Source organism: Crocodylus porosus, unplaced genomic scaffold (assembly GCF_001723895.1).
Source record: "Crocodylus porosus isolate Cpor-Errol unplaced genomic scaffold, CroPor_comp1, whole genome shotgun sequence".
NCBI lineage: Eukaryota > Metazoa > Chordata > Crocodylia > Crocodylidae > Crocodylus > Crocodylus porosus.
Window position 1 is genome coordinate 3467537 of NW_017728907.1, and position 11613 is coordinate 3479149.

An 11613-nucleotide genomic window follows, 5' to 3' on the forward strand; every position below is an offset into this window, starting at 1 on the left:
CTTTCCTGCTTATGCAGGGGGTCGGACTCGATGATCTATTGAGGTCCCTTCCGACCCTAGCATCTATGAATCTATGAATCTATGAATTTATTTTTTTAAACCCCTGAACATCTCATTCTAGAAAATCTCCTGTTTTAATATTGCCATAAATAATACAAAGCATTTAAGCACACTTTCTAGCTTTCTTACCTTTTCTTGTCAAATTTTTCCATGCACTCAAGAGGTTGAATGAATTGAAGAACCTCATCCCACTGACCATCCAGGATTAACTGCCTATAACAAAAGAAACAGGTCCTCAGTTTAGCTGGACATTTTACACTTTTACAATTGTATTTATTTATTCATGACATGCTGTCATCTGAAATAGAACAGCTGACCAATCAGCTTTGTAAGAATGTAGTGCTTTACAAAGCTGATAATAAAAGTTGACACATTCCTTGTACTAAGAAGCAAGGCCAAAACAAAGGATTCAGTTCTAGTATAAGCCTCCTGTGCTGACAAAATAACCACTATTCCTTTATACAGAAAAAGCACCAGGGGTCCCCAAAGACTTGCAGAACATTTTACATTTAAAAGCTTGCAATTTTTATAGCGTTAAATGGATTAAAGTATGGCAAAATGAATGAGTTAACACAGGATCGGGTAGGTTGTGAAATTACAGCATTTCAGCTACTCCACAGGAATTGCCCATTTACACCTGGTGAAATAGAAGACTCCAGAAACAGTGCCATCATGACAGGTTTGGTTTTGACCACGGTCCACACTTCAGAGAGAGCGGACTGTTGGGAAGGGATGGCCTCCACCTCACCTGGAAAGGGAAGAAGCTCTTTTAGGCCAGAATGGCTGACCTTCCTCACAGGGATTTAAACTAAGACCTCTGGGGGACGGGCTGTCTATTAACAGTTCTAGCCCAGGCCTTGTCAGCTGCATTACCAATAATTTGGGCAGCCCAAGGTAACCCACTCTAGCAACAGCCCAAGGAAAGGTCCTACTTCACCCCTCAAGGAAGCATTGGGCTTCTTATGGCAGACTTAACTGCCTGTACATGAATGCTAGGAGCTTGGGAAATAGGCAGGAGGAACTGGCCTTTCTCCTATGTGAAAATAACTATGACCTTGTAGGGATAATGGAGACGTGGTGAGACTCTACCTATGATTGGCTGGTTGCTTTAGAGGGTTACACCTTGTATAGGAAAGACTGTGTGGGAAAGAGGGGTGAGAGTGTTGCTCTCTACATCAAGAATCAGTTCACCACCCGAAGATTGAGTTTGCTAACCAAGAAGGGTGCCTTGAGATCCTCTGGGTCAAAATACAAGGAGAATATGGGGAGGGTGACATACTAGTAGGAGTCTACTATAGACCTTCACACCAAGAGGAAGAACTAGATCAGGAATTCAGTAGGAAACTGGTCGAGGCCGTGTGCTCCCGATGCATGATCGTCATGGGGGACTTCAACTTACCTGGCATCTCTTGGGATGAGTGCGCGGCCAAATCTGACAGGTCGTGTAGCTTTCTCACTTGCATTGATGACCTCTACCTAACACAGGAGGTCTACGGGCCAGCTAGGGGAGAGGCATTGCTTGATCTGGTCCTGGTCAAAGGGGAGGACCTGGTGAGCAATGTGAGGATTGAGGGGAAGCTTGGTGACAGCAACCATGAATTGGTCACCTTCTTAGTTCACCAAAGAGCAGGCAAACCCCTCAGTAAAACAGGAGTCCTTAACTTTGGGAAGGCTGACTTTTGCAAACTCAGAGAATTGGCCAGTCAGGCAATTAGAGGCCGTACCCCCCTAGAAGAGGAAGTACATGAGGAATTGTCATCTCTCAAAAACAATCCTAGAAGCACAGGGGAAAGATATTCCATCTCGCAAGAAACGCAGTCAACAGGTAAGGAAGCCCCCCTTGGCTGAACAAGGAACTGTTGGACCTCATTAAACTCAAAAGAGAAGCCTACATCAGTTGGAAAACAGGAAGCATCACCAAAGAGGACTACTCGGCACTTGCCCGTACCTGTAGTGAGCAGTTCAAAAAAGCCAAGGAACAAACTGAACTCAGGCTAGCTAGGGGAATCAAGGACAACAAAAAAATTCTTCTTCAGATATGTGGGAAGGTGAAAAAAAGAACAAAGATAGCATTTGGTCCCTTAGAGATCCAATGGGGCAACTGATATCCAACACCCAAGAAAAGACCAATCTCCTAAATGACTTTTTTGCATTGGTTTTTCACCCTCCAAGAAGGATCACACTGTCAGGAAGGACACAAACCATTCTGGGAGCGGGTCATAGGCCCAAAATTGATGTGGATCAGGTAAGGGAACACCTCAAGAAACTGGACATTCACAAGTCCACAGGGCCAGACGGAATGCACCCAAGAGTGTAGAAGGAGCTGGCAGACATCATTGCAGCCCCATTGGCAGAGATATTTGAAAATTCATGGCGGCTCGAGCAAGGTCCCAGAAGACTGGAAAAGTGCCAGCTTGGTCCCTATCTTCAAGAAAGGGAGGAGGGATGACCCAGGAAATTACAGACCAATCAGTCTGGAAAAATCCTAGAAAAACTTGTCAGGGGATCCATCAAAACCAGTTTAACGGAAGGAAAGCATCCGAATGCCAGCCAACATGGCTTTGTGACTGGCAGGTCTTGCCTGACCAACCTCATCTCCTTCTATGACCAGGTAATACATGCCCCGGATAAGGGAGATGACGTGGATGTCACATCTGGATTTCAAGAAAACCTTTGACTTAGTTCCCCATGGTGTCCTCATAGTTAAGCTGGGGAAATGTGACCTTGATCATTTTACGGTCTGATGGCTAGGTAACTGTCTATAGGGTCGGACCCAAAGAGTACTAGTTGATGGGAGCAAATCAACTTGGCACAGGGTGACCAGTGGAGTCCCTCAGGCCTTGGTACTTGGGCCACTACTCTTTAACACCTTCATTAAAGATCTGGATTCAGGAGTCAGATAAGAACTGGCAAAGTTTGCAGATGAGACCAAATTATGGGGGAGAGCGGTCACATGGCGAGACAGGCTGGGGATACAGGCCAACCTGGACATGCTCAAGGTGGGCCAAACAAAACCTTCAATGTAGAGAAGTGTAAGGTGCTGCACCTTGATAGGAAGAACCTTCAATACACTTACAGGCTCAGCAATTCTATGCTCACTAGCACCATAACCAAAAAGGACTTGGAGGTCTTGACTGACTACAAGATGAATATGAGCCACCAATGCGATGCTGTGGCTGACAAAGCAAACCAAACTCTGGCAAACCAAACTACTGATGCATCTGGAGCAAAACCAGGGAAGTCATCCTCCTGCTTTACTCAGCCCTGGTGAAACCACAGCTGGAGTACTGCGTCCATTATTGGGCCCCCCACTTCAGGAGGGTTGTGGAGAAGCTTGAGAGAGTCCAGAGGAGAGCCACTCGTATGATCCAAGGCCTGGAGTGCTGGCCATATGAGGAGAGGTTGAAGGACTTGGGACTCTTCAGTCTGGAAAAGAGAAGGCTCAGGGGGGAACTTGGTGGCAGCCTACAATCATGTAAGAGGGATGCATCAGGACCTGGGAGAACAGCTGTTCACCAGAGCTCCCCAAGGGATAACAAGCTCTAACGGCCATAAACTCCAGGAGGGCTGATATAGACTAGACATAAGAAAAAAAGTTCTTTATGGTGTGAGTGTCCAGGGTCTGGAAAAAACTCCACCCCCACACCCCCAGAGGTGGTGCAGGCACCTACCCTGGACTCTTTCAAAAAACACGTGGATGTATTTCTTGCTGGGGTCACTTGATCCCAGCTAACTTCTCGCCTACAGCTGGACTCAATCTCATGAGGTCCCTTCCAGCCTGTGATGTCGATGAAATCTATGAACCTGTTTAGCCCACAGGAAACCTGAGTTAACTTGACTCTCAGTGACAGTGGACACTTTACATTTACTACAGGATAAAAGCATGCACACTAACACCTACAACAAAGTAACAATCTGCTTCACCTTCCCACCACAGCTTACCTCAAGATAAATTGTTAGTGTAGCCATACCTTCAAATTAAAACTCCTCTAATAGCTAAACAAAAAATAAATGAAGGGTGAAGAACCCCAATCTTGAATTTGTTAATTTATGTAACAATCCCATCTTCACACTTACTCAGCTTTGGAAATGTGTGCCAAACACCTACAATACCTACATAATTGGGTGGGGGTGAGGCGAGCTCAAAAATGTTGTAAGATTGAGTTAAATAATCACTGTTAATATTATTTAAATATAGCTATATCATCTAGTTTCCAATGCTTCTGGTAAACTAAGTTCCTTCAGCACGAATCAGTTTTATAATCTACTGCTGATTTTATCATGCCTATTTAGAACAATTATACTAAAAGTCTATTGTACATGCAACCACTTCTCAAAGTTAAGAGGTGTATGCAAGTGGTGAAGATCTTGTAGTACTACAAATGGTATGTCCAACATGGATAAGACTTAGTCAAACAGTAGAAAGTTATTGTTAAATTCATCTTTTATGAAGGACAGCAGCATCATAAACAGAGTCCACTGTGGTTCAGTGGTAGAATCCTTGTCTACCATACAGAAGATCTGGGTTTGATTCCCAGACACTTACACAACTACAGCCATGGAGATGCCAAATGTCTGGACTCAGTATGGTCTTTGAATTCTGTCTTAGAAGCCTAAAGGGAGGATGGAAGGTCTGGGTAGCCTCTACTCCTCCAAAAAGATTCCTGCTCAGGCTTATGCATCGATGGTCTGGTGTGGCCCTCACACATGTGACAACAAAATCTTGAATTGATGCTGCCATTGCAGAAAGAATAAGAGAGAATTGAAGCTGGCATGTGCAGAACAGCTCCTGAATAGAAATTTCCACAGTGTACCCAGCATGTGCCCCCTGGGTGACCTCAGGAGCTATCAATCAGCAATGACCTACTTTCCAGCCCTCTGCAAGCTCAGTTACTTCACCAGGCTTGTTCTGATGCATGCCTGGTTGGTAACTGCGTGAGGTAATCACTCCGGAACCTTCTTACAACTAAGCGCCCTGATTGGCCAAGGGGTAGCTTTAAAAGACCTGTGAGCCCCAACCTGGTGTGAGTTGGTGGTTGTTTTGGGTGTTGTTGGTGTGAGAGTTAGAGAGACCATGCTCTATCTGCAAGCAGAGGCTGCTTTCAGCAGGGACTGTGAGGCAGAGAGAGTTTGGGATTTGATCCCCCGGTTCTTTTCTCAACCTCATACGGCGACTTGTCTCCTCGATCCGTTTTCTCGTACTGATTCCTTTGGTTACTGAACTGTTCTGGCTTCGGCTGCGATCTTGGATCATCCTTACTGCTTTGACTCCAGCTTTGTCTTCCACTTACCTGGCTCCCGACCTCGGCTTCTATCTTCGACCACCCGTTTGACCCGTCGGACTTCGTTCCTCATCTCAACGTGTTACAGTTTCTCTGTTGTTCATTTACCTTTACACGAGCTGTTGACCAGCCCTGGGACTTAAGGAGTGGGCAGCCACCCCTAGCCCTACGGGGTTAGATAGCAAGGGCTCACTCCAGAACCCCGTGGGCCAACAGATCCCTTCCGTTGTTTGTTTTCGTTCCTGTTTATTCATAACTGTAACTGAAGAAAGAGTTGTGCCTCCACTTCAAAGCGTGAGTAAATAAACCCATCTAATTTTGAAACCATATGCTTCCGTGCCTCTCAGACTCCACCGCCGCTAATCCCACCTGTTCGTGTTCCAATCGCCACCCTGGCCCACCGTGACCTTGGGGCCCAATTCTTTCAGTTTTACCCCAACAATACATACCCCGTGATCCAGGAGGATCAACAGTTGCCACTTTCATAAATGTAAAAGACCATGTTAAGACTTGTAGACAGCCCAGAGGAAGCTACTACAGTAAGATGGAGGCTGGAGTATCTATTCAGCTACAGTTTAATAGATATTTTTGTCTGTCAAAGATAATTAATTAGTTGGTAACCTTGTCTGTCACTCCTTGCCCTCCCCCAAAAAGCCCTTCCTCATCACTAAAGAAACCTCTTAACTCCATTCACTGTAAAGTACTATCACCTAAATGAATACATCAAATCATCCTTCCCTTTTCAGAATATTACTGACCAACTGTCAGCTACACTCAGGCAACCAAGCCTTGTCTTGATGAGCAGAGTCCACTTTCATAGTTTGATATTAGTGGAAATCTCAGCAACTTTTAGAAACCACTTTATGGAAAACCATAAGTTTTTTAAAAACCACTTCACTTTACAGACCACGACTACACAGTACAAAGTACAGCCATGTAGAGATACTCACACTTCAGTACTGCAAGCAGTATAGCTACGGCAGTATGACATTGTACCCACACTAATTAACTACTAATTCCAGTCTGCGTGGCACTGCATCAGCATTCCCAAACAGAGAAAAAAAAATACTGATGATCTATAAAACTACTTACTGACAACCAATTCATCCCCATACCCTGATGCTCCCAACCACATCCCTCATTATGCTGCCCTCACCCTAGCCCACCACTGAACTTTACTTTCTCCAGCCCCACTCTCCCTGTCCTGCCATGGATCCCCCACACACCACCTCTCCCCCTTCCCAACTCTACAGCTTCACCCTGCGCCCTGTCCCTTCTGGTGCCTCAAACTACCTGCAGTTGTGTGGCCCTGCCTGCTTTAGAGGTGAGCAGCTGACCATATACAGTGGCAACATAGGCAGGCGGACAGGTGGGAGGAAGCTACACAGGCTCCCATGGGCCATAAAGCCCCAGTGGAGCTCCCTGCAGGGTCCCAAGCTGTAATCTCACTTAGAAACTAGGTGGCACTGCTCTGCTCTGCCTGTCCATCAGTGCTTCATCTGGCTTCACCCCAATGGCAGTTCTTCAACCAAGCTTGCTGGGATTTTTCCCCCTTTTTAAATTTTAACCATATACCACAATTTCTTTTATGGAGTTTACAGGCAAGCATTTTTAGTCTTTCTTCGGATGGTCTATAAGTTCATGGACAGTGGGCAACCCTGCACTGCACTGTACAGATATATTTATATTTACCAGATCATTATCTAAATTAAATATTTTGACATTTTTCATAAATGCAGCAGCTTATTTTAGAACTCCACTGATATCCCAATGCTTAAATGCCATACATATGAACTTTACAGTGGAAAAGTAACACTTAAGATGTGAAAAAATTATGGCAAAGATGACTAAAAGTTTACCTGCCAGTCAACTGTCATTTGTTTGGGCTAGTAAGTATATGACCAGTCATACAACCCATTAAAGTTATATTTTACCAATGACATACAAACTCTTACCTCAGAAAAAGCATATCGTCTGAGAACAGGCCATTAATGACTCCACTTTCTTTCTCAAGGGCCAGCATGCTGATATGAAGTTTTCTTGAGTTCAAGAAATCCAAGATTAGTTTAATTATTTCAGCCTCCTTTACATTAACTGTTTCTTCAGCCGTCATGATGGTAGCCTAGAGAAAAAGAAAACAAATTCAGCCAAATAATACCGGCAATGCTTTTTTTTAAGTCTTGTGAGCAAGTATTATCAATTAGAGTGTTAATATTTTTTTTTCTTGAAAGTACAGAATGTCGTAATGCACTTCCCATGCTTACTTTTGTTGCCCATGGAACGAAGGGCAACAGTTTCCATTGCTATTTTTATGGGGAAATATTATTGTGAAAATGTGATTCACCATGTTTTATAGTTTTCCCTCTGAGACTGTCAATACCTTAACATATAAATATATATGATCCTTTTTCCCAGGGCAGTGAGAAGTGGTACCCTGTTCAGAAACCTGCAGTTTCCTAGTTCCTGGCTCAATCCTACAAACTACTAAGTGCCCTTTGTATAAGTTAATGTTGAAGATAAACAGTACTTTGGAACAATAATCTGTCTTTAGAACTACGAGTCCCAAACTGAAGTCCTCCGATTATTTGCTGATGGTTTCTAGAAGGCCTGAAGTTAAGGAAGAACGGTCTCTTCAGGAGCTCTTCGAAGAGCCAACAGACCTGTAAAAACAGCTGGCAATAAAGAGTAGATACAGAAGCTAGTATCAAGAATGAAAACCATCAGTAGGAAGAAACAGTCAAGGAAACAAAGAGAAAGAGAACTGGGTAGTTATCCTGTTTATGGAAGAACTGGATATCCAGAACTACAAACAAGAGGGGGAAAACCAGGACACGCAGACAGGGGAAAACCTATCTACAGAAGGGAAGGTTGTCCCTGTTTGTGTCTGGAATGAAGAGGAAAACAAACAATCAAAAGAGACAAAAAACTAAATAAAGCAAATCTCCTATTATTATTTTTTCAGATAAGTAGTTACAACTGTGATGGTAAAGTGGGAAATGAGCTGGCATGTAAGACCAACTTAAAATACAATGATTGCTTAAGAGTTCCTCCTCCATTAGAAAAAAAAAGTTTGCTTCCTTCCAATTTGAAAAAACCCCCTCAAAACAACCAGCCACTGAAATAGTGGCAAGCTACACAATAAAGCTTAAAATAATCCAAATAAATTATTTACCAAAGTAAAACAGTAAAGGAACAAAACTCTCATCTCTTCTAGTAAAGATACATAAAAGTGTATTGCAGAATCCTAATGGATACAAAAACTTAAGTATTCATTTCTATTGTTCTATGACAACCAACCCCCCACCCGCAAAACATTTCACATATTCTTCCTCTAGCAACATGCCAGCTTTTTAAACTGAATCTCTGCCAGAACATTTGACTAGAAAAGTATTCTGTTAGAGCAGCCTCATTTGTAATGGAGTGGCAAAAACATGCTTGTGCCAGCTAGAATAGGCTGCCTTCTGTTTGAAACATGACTGTTTTTAATTCGCATTTCAGTCACACAAGGCTCCAGCCATTAAATACTTGTGGCTCTCATGACAGGCACACCCATTAGCCTGCCCTACTCTTCTCACTAGTAAATTTCAATAGGAAAAATATTAACAACTTACAACAGATTTTATTTGCAGAACAGAAAACATAAGAGCTACACAGCTCTGTGCATGTTGCAACGAACTGTTGACCAGTGACATATCTGTTCTTCCCTGCTGCTGACTTTTCTTTCATCATTATTGTTTTAATTCTTTCTGTAACTGGGGAAGGGTTTTTAGTCCTAAATGATAAATCAAATCACAGCTTTTTAGGTGGAAAGGAGGAAGTAGCCACAAAATTATACAGATCCTTAATTCTCAGCACAAACTACTGCATTCCCCATGTTTTATAATGGGATAGCTTTTATAAACTTTTAAACTTTTATAAAATACAAGCCTTCAAAAACCAAGGTGAGGTTCTTCAGTCCAGTACTACTAATATATTTCATGCCAAATAAAACCCTCAGCTACAAGGGAACATCAGCCTTGTCTTTTGTTTTGATTGGATGGCACAACACAGCAAATGTGAGCAAGTAAAGTCTCTACATTCCTTTCAAGATTGTATTAGAATTAAATATTTACACACCCTATTCATGTAGAAACAAACATGACATGCAATACCTTGCATGAGAGTGCAATTATATTAAGAGATTTAATAGCTTGGAAACTAAAGTAGTAATTAGCACATAAGGCAACCACCAGGTCTGCATGCCAAGAACAGTTCCTGCAACATAAAAGCTGGATAACTCTATGACACTGCATCATCAAGAATATTACTTTCAGCCAGAATTACCAGATATTTGAGTGAAGGCGTCAACTTCTACAGCCATCCAATTTTTCTAAACTGGAACTATAAATAATTTGTGTTCTAGGTCTATAACTTCAAGAGAGCACTAAGTCCTATTTTAAAGGGTTATAAGTCTCCTTTCACAAACCTAGTTAGCCAACAATAACAAAAAAATCATTACATCATCATAAATTAAGTTGTAATGTGAAAAATTCAGAGACTTTTATGGTATAAAGAAAAAGAAATGAAACAATAACAAAACTACAAAAGGATTTTTTGGGGTTGAAGTAATCCTAGACAGCACAACAAAACTTCAATGGATTGATAAGTGTTTAACACCAAACTGTTTTTATAAACTAAAAACAAATCCCAGTTGTAAACCAGCAGAGCACCTTACTGCATTTACTTGCATCCCACATGCACCTTTCCACTCTAGAAAAATCTTTTCTTCATTCTCAAAACAACGTGCATATTGTCTTTTGGGAGGCAGGGGGAGGGGAGGGGATGCAAGGAAATATGGTACTTTGATCAGTGTTAAATAAAAGGTCTGACTAAGCTTCAGTGCAACTGAAGGGACTATTATCACTAACTTGGGGGGACAGGAGGCAGGGAATGAATTAGACTCCAAAGACCAGGTGGTTTGCCAGTGTCTTTGCCAACTCTCAACACGGATTATTCTAAACTACAAGAACGGATGGAAAAAAAAATGCAATAAAGGCACATAACACCAGAGACAAATCTAGGATTTCTTAAAGGAGGATGCAGCATATGGCCCTTTGGGCCATGGGAGGATGGGGGAAAGGACTGGCTGGAACCCCCGGGCTGGTGAGGGACACCAAGGAGCCAGGAAGGCATCCAGTGCTTGAAAGGGGGGGCATGCATGTCACCACCACCACTGTCTGAGTCAGCTGTCAATATGGGAGGATCCCCAGAGCTGCTCCTGCCCCATCCCAGCTCAGAGGTGCTAGAAGCTGTGCAGGGAGCCAGGCTCAGCTGGGGACAAGGGTAGCAATGCCCAGGATCCTCCTTCAGCCCAAAGGAATCCCCCACCAGCAGGGAGCAGGTACTGGAAGAAAGAACCTGGTTGCTGCTGGTTGATGCAGGCATGGGAGGGAGGAGGGGGGCGCAGAACTGGGCACTCCAGAGGGCTCTCCTCCCCCACCCTACTCCAGCTATGAGCTGAAGCTATTATCTAGAGCTATGCAAAACTTCAGTCTCCAATTAAAATTTGAAGGAGATCTGGCCTGATTCGGCAGCCAAATCTCCGAATCCAAATCAAATCAGGAAACATATTAAAAGGTCCAAATCAAATCTGAAGCCTCTGAATTGATTCAGAAAAGATTCCGAAAGATTCAGATCGGCCAGGGAGAGGCAGACATAGCTGGGTGGCTGCAGGTTCTCTTGCGGCACTTCCAGCTGTGCCTGCTTCTTCCTGGGTGGGGGGAGATGCAAGAGAAGCTCCCATGGCTGCCCTGGCCAGCCCCATCCCTCGCTTGGCCCCAGCACTTAAAAAAATAAAGAAATTAAAAAAGGCCCGCACTCACTGAAGGTAGCCGTGGCTGTGGGGGCTCTGGGGCCACGTGGTAGAGGCCCCATACATACCCCGCTCCCCAATCTCTGCCCCCCCACCTGGCCCCAACATCCTGGCAATTAAAGAAAACTAAGTCCCGCTCCCACAGGCAGCAGCAGCAGGGGATCAGGGCCTCTGGGCACTCATGGCAGAGCCTCCCTGCACAGCACGGGGCAATGGGGGGCAGCGGGGATCAGCCCCCTGCCCGCCACCCGTGCGGCAGCTGGCCCATGGCGTGGGTGCGGTGTGGCTCGGCAGGGCGATGTCTGCTGTCTGGGAGCTAGGGCGGCTCCAGGCGTCACCCAAACCCTGGCAGCGCTCGGCCCCAGCAGCCCCATCTCCCGGACAGTGTGTGGCACACTGTCAAGCTATGCTGCACCCACG

General features: G+C 44.2%; 1 protein-coding gene across 2 annotated transcripts in view; it reads right to left on the minus strand.

Moving 5' to 3' along the window:
- WDR47 (WD repeat domain 47) overlaps positions 1-11613 on the minus strand; it is a 63191-nt gene that overhangs the window by 45735 nt on the left and 5843 nt on the right. For both annotated transcript variants that reach the window (XM_019530675.1, XM_019530674.1), the window contains exons 2-3: positions 7298-7464; positions 190-273 (exon numbers count right to left, since the gene is read on the minus strand). In XM_019530675.1, the coding sequence (XP_019386220.1) occupies positions 190-273; positions 7298-7455 (242 nt within the window). In that variant the 5' untranslated portion in view covers positions 7456-7464. The remainder of the gene's footprint in view (positions 1-189; positions 274-7297; positions 7465-11613) is intronic.